The sequence below is a fragment of the Lissotriton vulgaris genome, chromosome 3_1 (assembly GCF_964263255.1).
Source record: "Lissotriton vulgaris chromosome 3_1, aLisVul1.2, whole genome shotgun sequence".
Taxonomy (NCBI): Eukaryota; Metazoa; Chordata; class Amphibia; order Caudata; family Salamandridae; genus Lissotriton; species Lissotriton vulgaris.
In genome coordinates this window covers 1,568,861,150-1,568,874,011 of record NC_141689.1, presented here as the reverse complement: position 1 = coordinate 1,568,874,011, position 12,862 = coordinate 1,568,861,150, and the positions used below count along the sequence as shown (strand labels likewise).

Here is a 12,862-nt window from a genome sequence, read left to right as displayed (position 1 = left end):
GTGTTACATTAACTTAACATTATTTCCTATGGATTTTTATTTTAATTCCCTACCTCTATTATTTTACATGGAAGGGTTTTGCAGTGCCAAGGTTAGGCGTGTTTGGTGCTGGACTTCCTACAGTTTTTTTAGTAGTAACTTACACTCAGATTTTGTGAATAGACAAAAGTAGTAAACTTACTCAAAAATGTAAATCACACAAAAGTGTAAGTTACCATTGTGAATAGGACCTACTTGTTAAGAAGTCCAACAGAGGCAAACCATGACTCACACTGCTCACCATGCTCAATACACCATTTTGCCAATGTAACTGGAAGCAATTCTTTTTCGGATCTATGTTCACTGAACCAGAACAAACCAAGCCTTTTTCATTGAAGAGATGGGCTGAATGCCAGCTCTTGAGTCAGGTTGGATGAAGTTGAGCTTCATTGTGCACGATCAAAGTCTTTGTGTAACTTTGGCTCACCAACGGCGGCTGGTTGGGTCATGTGGCTAACTTACACTCCATCGCAGTATGTTAAAGGCCACCTGGAGAGGTCCCTGGATTGGTACAAGATACATTTCCCAAGACCTTTTAAATGCAAGCTGATGAATATCCTGGTATGAAAATCACAACAGCAGCGTGTGTGACTTGTGGGCGAGCACCCTCAGACAGAATTGCTTGTTCGCTCAGATACCACCCTGCTGAGTTTCAGTTTTGGTTGTGTGCAGGGGCAAGAGTGGAAACCAAAGTCAGTCCTGGCAAAAATGTTCAACCCAGCCTGACCCTGCAGGAGGCTATGACTAGAATGGAGAGCTTAGTGGCATGGTTGGGTTTTGGCAGCCATCGGCTCTGAAAGCCGCCCCCTAGGTTGCAACCCAATGCGAAAATGATACTGATATAAGAAACAACTATTGCGGCCCTGCCTATGTGTTGCTGAGCCTTCTTCCGGTCACCACGGAGCTAACCACATTAAGGCTTGTGAGCTACTGTTAACGTTTTCCATCAGCGCTCAGATCGTTATTTGCTATTGCCTTTTAACAGATTGACACTACACTTAGACAGCGGATCCATAAATAATGTTTGAAGTAACACTAAAATGTGTTATGTTTATTTGTTTATTCAATTGTTGTCTTCAGCCCTACGCTGTATGGGGACATGTGTTGGAAATCTCAATATAATGGCCCATGCCCCAGGATATGGCAAGGTTGTTATTTAATTAGCAGAAACTATTTGTAGGGATTCCAACCCTAAGGTTGATTCTTGTACCTCTGTTGACCTTGAAACACCTGTAATGGCACTAATCTGCCTTATCTATAAATCTTTTTAGTAACTCTGTGCTTGTGCCTATGAGCAAGCACTATCTGTTAATGTCCTGCTGACTCAAGTCGATAAGCATAATAGATGCCCAGTCAGTTAAATCGCAGATCCAGCCATGTTACTTCCTGTTAGGGTCTGGGTACATGTGACATCACTTCCTCTACCTCATTATTTTGGCGAAAGTATACCTATGAGTTACTGGCACTGTGGCACACTTGTGTACCAGGGTGAACAAAACACTTGGGGGAGCTTGAATGCAAACACTCAGTCGGCGCCATCTATTAATGCAATGATTTAACTAAAGGTGCACTAGGAAATACCTAGGGGACTTCACAGTCCGTGCCGTGCAGGAACCTTGAGAGCCCTTCCCATTGTGGTTCCTTTTTCAAAGGCACCAGAGTCTTTAAAAGAGGCACCGGCCTGGGAACGCCACGCCACCCGCCAAATTACAAATAACTTGTACTCTTGCGGGTGGCAACGAATCTTGGCGATGTGGGGGCGCGGCAGTGGAGTACCACCCGCCCCTGCACTGCCGACACTCGTCATCAGGCCCTTAGTGGATCCCAGGACTATAAACTAGCATGCTTGAGACTAGTTTACGGCTATTTCTGGTTTCCATTCTGAACATGGTAACACATTATTATGGTTAGTAGTACTTGTTGCTCCAGTAGCTTGTAACAGCTCACACCTTGGAATCTGATTTCTGATATTGTAGAGTCATGTGGGGTTTGGTGATCTTCAGTTCACAAACCTGGAAGGATGAGTAGTCAGATGGATCTATGGACACAGAGCAATGCCTTTGGTACATATGCTGCTTGGGTAAGTATGCTGTGTGTGCATCTATAGATAGAATTCATTCCAAGTACATGTTTGATATAGATTTATGCATGAATGATATGTATGTTATGTCTAATTATTTATGTAAACGGTCCTATGGTTGAAAGACTATTTAAGGAGTAAAGATGATTTGATTCATTTATTATTTTTAAATGCTTAGTTTTTCCATTTGTTGATAGTGTATTGATAGTGTATTACATGAATATTTACAATATTTCTGATGTTTTTATGATCTGAAAGTGAAACTGAATTAAAACTGATTTTGAATTTTGAATTGTTCAGTGATACATATGAATTTCGCCCTCAGGGAAAAGGACGCGGCATCTTTCAAGATGAAAAAAATAATTCAAAGCATCTGGAAGTAGAGACCCTGATGTCATCTACTCTTTATTGGATTAATGGTCGGACCTAGTATTCACAGGCAGCAATGTTCCAGGTATTAGTGAAAGCTAATTCCTTCATGCCTTTTGAGTCGGTTGTTAAGCTGGACAAGAGATGTTTCCATAGTTCAGCATCACACCTATACTTTTATTGCTGTTAAATGGGATTTACACAGTGGACAATCAGTCAATAGTATGACATCGCAGTGCATTAGGTGGTCAGTGATCACTTTCAAAATAGTTGTGAGATTTCCATTCCATATCAGAGTCTGAGCAGGTCTGTAGGGATGTTTTGATAGTAGGGTAAGAAATATATCTGTGTTAAGTGAATGTGCCAGACCCAGTGGGTTTTGGTTTTTCAGGGTAAGGCCAGAGAGCCACGCTAGGATAGCTTACGTCTCTTCTTGATCAGTACCCTTGTCAATTGCCCAGCAGATGTAGTATAAAAAACAAAATGGAGGCTGATTTACCTCTGCAAAGAGGCGCAGCTCCTTCCCATCGTCCTCGGGCATTGCAAAGAGCTGTTGTGTTTCCATCCTTTAAAGTATAACCGTGTTCACATTCATAAACAATTGCGCTTCTGTAGGTGGTGCCGCTGTGTTGACCCACCAGAGTCTTTGGGAATTGAGGAGGCTCCCCACAATCCACAGCTGCAGAGACAACATAACATTGAATTATAGAATTATGGAAACAGCCAAGACCGCAAAGATTTTAATACTTTATTTCAGGGGTGACCATCTTAGGTCTTGGGCGACTAGAACCTTGGCAGACTTGCACGATATCCTCACAGGTTGTATGTTATATGCAATATATTTAAAAGGAAGGCATTTGCATGAGCAGTGGCTATCTTGAAAGTCATTCATGGGCCTGGCCCACCGCTTGAAGAGTATCACAGATTGAGTAATGAAAAGAAATTTTATTTTTTACATCAGATTTGTCAAATTTTAAACAAACCCAAACAATTAATTTCTATTACTGTTCTATATGTGATCTCCTCATGAAGTCCCTAGCAAAAGGAGTCTTGCCAGGTACCACCCTGAAAGTCCGTTCCCACAAGGAGGCCGTATGTCTAATTACATCCTGCCCCCTCCGCCATCAAAAGATCAGGAAGACACAAGCTTCTCACCACGTCCTGTAAAGGGGACTTCTCCCATTATCCATCTCCCCAACTCAATGAGAAGTGTGCTGAACCTGGGAGCATAAGTAATATAGCCCCAGATTGGGGACCGTTAGTCCCCCCTTCTCCAGTGGCCAAAAAGTAAAGTCCCTTGCCACCCTACTCTGTCCCCCTCCTCATATCAGCATTGTAATGAGGAAGTGCAACCTCCAAAACACTGCGCAGGGGAGAGTGTCAAGTGAGTGTTGCAAAGAATATAGACATTGTGGCAGAAACACCATCTTGGTAATGACCACCCGGCCCATGAGGGAGAGAAGAAATTCCAGAACTGTATCGAGGACCGGGGGCCCTCCGTGACTCTCCCAGTATCATACTGCCAGCTTCTCTGTGTTGTATGGGACACCATAACCCAGAGGTATCGGAACTTATCAGTCTCCCAAATTAGGGTCAAATCCAGCAATGTGTCTGAAGCATGGGTGACCAAAGACCCCAAAGGGAACACTAGCCATTTCCCATGATTAATCCTAAGACCCAATAGGTCCACAGAAAACATACAGATAGAGCAATAGTAGGGGAAGGGACTACCTAGGGGCTGAAACATAGAAAAGGGTGTCACCCGCATGTAGGGACACCAGATGATTAACGTTCCCCACTCTGATCCTCCATCCAGACATGACCTGTCGGATCTGTATGGCCAGGGGCTCCAGGGCTATAGTGAAAAGGCGGGGAGACAACGGACAGCCTTGATGTGTCCCCCTGCCCACAGATCTGATGATAACCTGCCCACCTGCACCCTAGCCAGGTACCCATATGCAAGAGAAGCACCCAGGCGCAGAAATGCACACCTAACCCCATCACCTTCAACACTTACATAAGGCAGTGCCAGTCGACCGTGTCGAAAGCTTTGGCAATGCCAATGAAGACAACAACCAGTTCCTCATCTCTACCCCTCCACCTCATGCAGCTGCCGTAAGTTCAAAGTGGTACTACGACCGGGTATGAAACCACATTATTCTTCATGAATTAACTGTGAAATTACCAGATGCTCCTGGAGGGCCAGTGCCTTACAAAGCGATATCATATTTGTATTGATCATTGTAAGTGGTCGATAGGCGGAGAGATCCGATTCATTCTAACCGGGTTTCAACAATATAGAAATGCAGCCTTCCCACATGAATGGAGGGAGCACCCTGGATGCCCTGGCCTTCAAGTATACCCCCAGCTATTGCTGTGTGCGAATGGGGGTCAGAAAAGCAGATTATGATACCTATGCTCTAAGTGATACTTAAGGACGTCCACTATGCCCCTTTGTGTGTAACCTTCCAGCCCATGAGGGGACTTAAGGTAAAGTATGGGGAGGAGAGAAGCCTCCTGCCTATAGAGCTAGGTCAGCAACCAACCAGTGCTATCTCCCTCCCACTGGAGGAGCTGGAGATACAGTTTCAGTCTACTGTTCGGTCAATTATTCTATTCACTTGTGACATTGTTTTCATACTGTAAAATGAAAATGATTCAAATAGATTGCTCTCCGGTCTAGAATGAAATCCATTTACATTTCTGAAATGATATAACAACAGATAGCTACCTTTGCAGACAAGATTAGCTCCTTCCCATCGTCCACCGGCATTACAAACAGCAGTTCTGTTTCCATCCTCTATGATATAACCGTGTTGGCATTCATAAACAATTGCACTTCCATAGGTTGTGCTGTTGTAAGGACCTGCCAGAGCCTTTAGGACCAGAGGGGGTTCCCCACAATCCACCGCTGTAGAGACAACCAAACATTGAGTTATGAAGAATCACTGGATAGCACAAACCACCAATGCTGATAGACAGCGTTTTAGTTTTGGGTCACTCTCAAACCTTTTGCCTCCACCCCTCCTGTTTTCTGAACCCATTGTGTTGGCTTTTAGGACTCTATGTACATTACCATTGCTAACCAGGGTTAAAGTGCTTGTGCTCTCCCCCTAATAAATTACAATTGGCTTACAACTGATTGGTACATTTAATTTACTTGTAAGCCCCCCATATATGGTACCACAGATACCCAGAGCCTCTAAAATAAATGCTACAAGTGGGCAGCAGGACTCATTGTGCCACCCACTAAAAGTTGTTGTGAGCAATTGGGTTTTTGGTAGACTAGGTTGTGAGCCCCTGTCAAGCAACAGCCAGATCAATTGCAGGGTGAAGCACAAAAAGTCACTAAATTAACCTGTGCTTAACGCTGGGTAGCTCGACACAAAAAGCAGTCAGGCTTAACTTTGAGGCACTGTGTAATGTATTTATGCAGCACAAAAACAGTAACAAAGTGAAAACACAACACAAGAAAAATCCCCAAACAAATTTACAAAAATAGAGTACGTTTTAATATGCTATTTGACACCAAAACAACACAAATCTTATCAGTAGAACCGGAGGTATGATTTTTAAATGTTTTTAGTAAAATCTAACACCTAAAAGATCAAAGCGCCAACCGTGGACATCTAGTCGTAAAAGGACAGTTGAAAGTTGAAAACAATGGCCAACTACATTGGAACGTGGTTAGATACAAGAAGTGGATTAGGCCCAGTCAACGCTTACCTTCAGACTTGAAAACATTTCTGAGAACAAGGTTCTGAGAAGGTAAAGTTGAACGGTGCAAGGCTACAGAAGTTGTCTAAGGAGGGAGCATCATCGTTAGAAAGCCTTGGGTCAAAGCAGCGGAGAAGATTTATAGGTTCGTACTTTTAAATCTCCAGTGGGAGGAGGCAAAGTACTGCAGCTGAAGACAGTTCCAAGAGGCTGGATGCACCTTTGGCAAAGGACTGCTGAAAAGGACTTGCTTCTGCGGAGAAGAACGTAGTGGGAGAAGCCGCAAAGTCAATCCGACCGTCGATGCACCTTGGGCAGATAGGCGAGCAGATTGGTCCTTGTCTTCTCCTGGTTCTGAGAGCAGTTGTTAGCCAACATGTTTCCAAGTGTCCACTTTTGGATTTTCGCTGTCTGGTCACCTTTATAGCCATATCCAATGGTCCAGGACTGGATGGGCACCCCTTGAAGAATCAGGAATCACTCAGGCTAGGTGCAAGTCCAGGGTCAAGATGGAGGAAGCCTTTTGTGTCCCTGTGGCTCTGAACAGGAGCACAGCAAGCTCAAACTAACCCTTGTGAGTTACTCTGGAGATCCTGGCACAGAACCAGTCGTTATACCCAGGCAGAAGGCAGCAGAGCAGCAGGGCCACCAGGCAATAATCCAGCAGGGCAGCAGCCATTCAGAGCATCAGTTCAGCAGAGTGGCAGTCCTCCAGCAGCACAGCAGTTCTTCTTCCTGGCAGAGTATCTACAAGTCCAGAAGTGTACTCAAGAGTTGGTGTCTGAGGTCCCTTTCTATACCCTGGTGCCCTCCTTTTGGAAGGTGTGAAAAGTTTCTAGGCTACAGTGACAATGGGTAGGTGTCAGGTGCTTTGTGTGAGAGCAGAGCACCCTATTAACTTGCAAGTGGGGCTGTGCTCAGCTCCGCACCCTAATCCTGCCAGCAGATGGCCAATCAAGGCACACCTAATCCCTCTATTGTGCTACTGTCTGAAAGGAATTTGCATAGTCTAACTGTCAGCTATTCCCAGTCATGTGACCATCTTCACCATTACATAGGGATTTTCATTACAATTCCAAAGACACAAAACATGACACTTCTACCTGCTCTAAATTGGAAACTACAGCTGATTAAATGTAATAAGGAATCCCCAATGTTATCCTTCAGGAGATGTACGCCGCACAGTAGTGATAAAAGAATGTAGAAGTTTTTCACTACTAGGGCATGTAAAACGTAAAAGTACATGCCCAATCTTTTATTTACACAGCACCCTATGATATAGACTACCCAGGGTCTACCTTAGGAGCGACTTATATGTAATAGAAGGAGAGTTTAGAGATTGGCAAGAGGGGATTTACTTCCAAGTCGACATGGCAGTTGAACACTGCATTCAGGCTGCAGTGGCAGGCCTGGGACAAGTTTTAAGGTCCTACTTAAGTGGGTGGCGAAATAAGTGCTGCAGGCCCACTGGTAGCATTTAATTTACAGGCCCAGGGTATATTGTTTACCACTCTAGAAAGGACTTAAAAGTAAATTAAATATGCCAATTGGGTGCAAGCCAATCTAACCGTGTTTTAGATGGGTGAGCACAAGCACTTTAGCACTGCTTAGCAGTGGTAAAGTGCACAGAGCCCAAAGGCCAACAAAAATTAATTCAGTGAAAAGTGGAGGGTACAATGCAAAACGTTTGAGAGTAATCCTGCAGGTGAGGGTGCTAGGACCAACAGTAGTCTTTTAAAATATGTCTCATACCTGTCATTGCAGCCTGTAATGCAGTTTTAAACTGCCAATTCGACCTGGCAAAATAGGTTTTACATTTCCTAGTAGTGAAAACTCCTAAATGTGTTTTTCACTACTGTCAGGTCTACATCTCCCATAGGAGAACATTGGCTAACCTTATTAGTTTTAATAAATGCTATATTTTGACTGGAAGCAGGTGGAAATGTCATGTTTGGACTCAAAATAATTGTAATCTAAAATCAACCTTTCAGGCCATTCTGCTAGGATGGGAAAGGCAGAGCTGTTCCCTGCCCAACTTACGTTTCAAAGGCTGCATCCAGCACATTCAAAGAACTTGTTTACACTCTATTGTCATAACAGACCCCTTGGAGCGTGGGCAGGGGAAGAAATGAATATCAGAACCAGATGTGGGAGGGAAATCTAGAAGATTCTCTCGCTTCAGAGGCTGGCACCAGATATAAATACTGGACCCTCAGACCAGAGGACTGCCCTGCTGCTTGAGGCCTGCCTTGCTTCTCAGAAGACTGCCCTGCTGCTTGAGGCCTGCCTTGTTTCTCAGAGGACTGCCCTTCTCCTTCAAAAAATCAAAAAATCCAGCTACCGGATATAAATAATAATGGGGCAGTCAACCAGGCCACCAGGGATCCAAATTAATAGGGGCCTTATTACCTAGCATCATAATTTCGGTTTTAGAACCGTTAAGCTTAAGGAAGGACAAATTCATCCATTCAAGTACATTGCTTAGACAGGAAGTAAGGTTGTAGTTATCTGTGTCCTGCTGGGATAGGGAGACCGCCAACTGGGTATCATCGGCATAGGTAACCAACTGGACCCCCAGGGAAGGACCACATCTGCGAAAGGCCTCATGTAGATGTTGAACATGGTGGGGCTTAATGAAGATCCCTGGGGTACGCCATACTGCAGGGTGATCTGTTTAGAAATTACCTCATCTTCGAACACAGCGAAAGTTCTATCAGTAAGAAAAGATTGCAGCCACTTGAGGGCTGTTCCTGATACCCCCACATCACTCAGTCTCTGAATCATAATAGAGTGGTTTACCGTATCGAAGGATGAGCTGAGGTCTAATAGAGTAATAGCAGCGCAGCTTCCGGAATCTACAATTTTCCTAGCTTCTTCGACTACGGTGATAAGTGCGATCTCCGTCCCCTGCTTACTTCTAAAGCCCGTCTGTGTGGGGTGCAGGGCCTTGTAATTCTCCACAAACACTGCTAGAATACAGTTGACATGCTTCTCAGCCAATTTGCCTATACCTGGTAACAGGGAGATGGGGTGGTAATTCGCCCAGTCCTCAGGGTCCAGGTTAGGTTTCTTCAAAAGTGCCTTCACTTTTGCCTGTTTCCATAGCGGAGGGACCAGCCCAGCTGCCAAGGAGGAGTTGATAACATCCCGGATAACTGGGGAAACAATTTCTGAGACCAACTTAAGAATAGAGGGCGGTGTAGCATCCACCGGGGAGCCGAACTTAAGGTTTCTCAAAAGTCGCTGCAGAGTGGGTAGATAGAGAAGATCAAATTCCAATGCCAATGATAGTCTATAGAAGCAGAAAACTGAGAACTAGGCACAATTTCAGGCTGGCTGGGATGGGGCACGGGTTGGATATTTTAGGTGTGTTAGTCCTTAGCGAAGATTTTACATTCGACTTTGTCTTTTTTGCAGAGCTCAAAATATTCTTGTGGGGCAAGCTTGAAGCTGTATCCAAGGAAGGTGCATTGAAATCGGACACCATTGCCAGTAGCTCTCCCTGATGGCTCTAGAGGTCTTGAAAGTGCAAAAATGCTTTAAGTCACATTTTCTTAGGGTTTCTGGAGCAGTTTCACTGGTCACTTGTAAGGCCCCCATGTCTTCAGGGAAACCCCCTAGTAGCCAGACATTACTTCAGCATAGGCTACCAGCAAGGTTCAGGCCAGGTCCACTTTGTACTGGTCAACTGGTTGATTTAGGGAAAAGCATCTTGCAGCCTATTGTGTCCCTATAGGCACATAGAAGTTCAGCCAGCTGACCCTAGGTACCGGAGGAAGCAGGTGTAGTCCTTCCGGGCTCCTCTTAAGTCACAGGCAACTGATCCAGTCCTTTTCTGATTTTCTGCAGGTCCAGGAAGTGTTTTGAGGAGAGATACTTGGGGCGCCACATTTATGATTAGCAATAGTGAGTGGGTGGGCCTGACTCTTGGACACTCTCTAACCAATAGGTAAAAGGTTTCTAGCGGCAACCATATCCACTTTTCAGCAGTTCCTATTGCCCTTCTGCAAAAAAATCCCCTTCAAAAAATCCAACATGGAGAAACCTTTCCTCCCATGAGCAGAGTTCTTATGTCCATACAGAGGTGTGGCCAGGGAAAGGAGCAGTGCCCTCCCCTGTGCCCACTCCAATCCTATTCTTGGGATAGCTTCCCTTCCCTGGGTTTGGAGTCATGGTGGCTAATGTGTTTCTTGGAGACAAAAGCCTCCCCTTCTTCTGGTCTCTCCTTACAAAGCAATACAAATGGACAAGCCTCACCTCTAGCCCATTCAAGTTAATGAAGTTCCTCGGTCAACCCTGAGCTGCCCTTTCTGGGATGGAAGGGATCAAATGTCCCTCTCCCAATCCACTCTGTAACCAAGCTTAAGACATTGTCATGCACTGGTAGAAGATTTCATAGCTCATTAAGGTTAAGCAGTGGCTGAGCAGCTGTTAGCAGGCTAATGCACATAAGCCTCCACAAGCTTCAGGTAGGGAAAAGGTAACTTTGTAAAAGTTACTTTTCCTAAATATGTATTCAAGTTTTAACTTTACCATTAAATGGGATTTTTACTAAATATTAAACATGGACTCTGAATTACTTTTGTAGCTGCTTAATTTAAAATGTTACAGATTAAGGTTTATAACCTCCATTCTTACATTTTCTAGGATTCAGCTACAGCCCTTCCGGTAAATATAGCTTTTGAGGCCCAGTAAGTGGAGGAACATGTCTATTTAAATTTGCGCATGTTCCACTTTTAAATATTAAGCACCCTAGCTTGTTAGTGACAAGGTGTACTTAGGGCTGATGTATTACTATTTAAAAGCATGGTTTCCACACTGTCACAACGAGTTATTTATTTTAATAGATCCGTACTTTGGGATTTAGGCTGCTGCAGTCAGGGTACACAGGGCAGGCAGGAAGTCAAGTTTTCCATGTCAATGGTGTGGATGGTACAATCATAGTTGCAGTACACAAGTGACATTTAACTTCACAATCCATGGGTGTATTTCTGCACCATATACTATGACCTTACATGAAAGCTAAATATGCCAATTAGGGTTAAATCAATTTCATCATGTTTAAAGGGGGACCACAGGTATTTACTCCTGTTTAGCAGAGGTAGAGTGCACAGATTTTTAAATCCAGCAAAAACAGGGTCCAGTAAAAGGCCAAAAATCTGGGGTGACCAAGCAAAAAAGACAGGGACCCAAATCAAATCAAATCAAAAGTTTCTTTATTCGACTGACAGGAAAGCAGTCATAAAAGCACACAGTACAATAATATACAATTCGTTCATAAAAAGAGAGAAAGTTTATCTTCCATTAGTATTAAGAGCAAAAAGGATTAAGCGATTATTAAAAAGGCATGATACAGTGGTCCTATGTGCATATACTTAATCAAGACGGAGTTGTATCTGTAACATAATACAGCTTGGAGTCATCCTTCCATACTTAATCTGTACTTTAGAGCTGTTTTTAAAAACTTACAGATAAAAAAAGTGCTGTCTTCATGCAACATTTGAAGGTATAGAAGTGCGGGCTTAATTTGTGTAAAATTCATCTTTTTGAGCAACGGTTTTAAAAACACATTACGTGGACTTGAATAATAAGAACAAAGGAATAAAAAGTGAGCCAGATCTTGCGGAGACTTATTGTCGCAGCCGCAAGCTGGCAACACTTGGCCTCTATGGGCTCCACTTGGTACAGCTAAAAGTAGATGGTAAAGATCAAATCGAAATCTGCTCAGCAGGAAGCGTTCATATCTGGTTATATTCCACGATAAATAAGGTTCAGAGAACACACAGGTCTTTGTTAGTATGTGGTTCCTTACGCTGGACTTTTTGAACTCGATTTCTTCCCTGAGGAATTGACGCTTCATGTAGAAGGTATTTTTTACAAAATTCACATCTTGCTTGGTGGTATTCTGGGGTGTTAAATAGAGGTCTAATCTGCCCAGATCTTTACAGCAATTGCGAATGTATTTCATCCAGGGTAACTTGAGTTGGCCTTCCCAAGTAAGGGCTTCAGCTAGGATGTTGTGAGTCAGTGGAATCGCTGTATTGCGCCAACAGCTTAACCAGCAGAGCAAAGGGTTTGCAGCAAGTTTATCAGCCAGATAAGGGATGCCCAGTTCCTCATGTATGGAAAAGTTTGCGGTACTCTTTGGTAAGCTCATGACCTGTTTCAGAAAGTTATTTTCGAGAGCTACTAGGGTATCTGTTGGTAAGAACCCCCACAGTTCACTTCCGTAACATGCCACCGCAACACTTTTTGCCTGATAAAGCTTCAGTACGGCAGACACTGGAGTGTTACCCAATTTGCGAGCGAAATCCATTATACCAGAATTGGTCCTCAGTATTTCTCCTTTCTTTTTAGTTATGGCAGGGCCCCAGTTAAGTTTATGATCGAAAAGTACACCCAAATATGAGAATGTTTTTGTTAGTGGTATGTTTTCTCCATTAACTGAGAAGGGGTATTGTTTTTTAGGAGTTAAACCAACCGTCATTACAAAAGATTTGGAGTTGTTAATGTTTAGGCCACGTGAGGACATGAATTGAAAAAAAGAATCCAGTAATTTTTGGAGTCCGAGTGCAGTTCTGGATAAAAGAACAGCGTCGTCCGCATACAACAGGACCGGTACGCCTGTTTTACCAATTCGAGGGTAATCCGTGTCTG

At 43.7% G+C, this 12,862-nt stretch overlaps 1 protein-coding gene across 4 annotated transcripts in view; it reads right to left on the bottom strand.

Moving 5' to 3' along the window:
* SUSD1 (sushi domain containing 1) overlaps positions 1-12,862 on the bottom strand; it is a 767,543-nt gene that overhangs the window by 505,311 nt on the left and 249,370 nt on the right. For 3 of the 4 annotated variants that reach the window (XM_086962059.1, XM_086962060.1, XM_086962062.1), the window contains exons 7-8: positions 5,220-5,399; positions 2,988-3,167 (exon numbers count right to left, since the gene is read on the bottom strand). In XM_086962059.1, coding sequence (XP_086818185.1) covers positions 2,988-3,167; positions 5,220-5,399 — 360 coding nt within the window. The remainder of the gene's footprint in view (positions 1-2,987; positions 3,168-5,219; positions 5,400-12,862) is intronic. The other variant, XM_086962061.1, reaches the window with a different exon arrangement.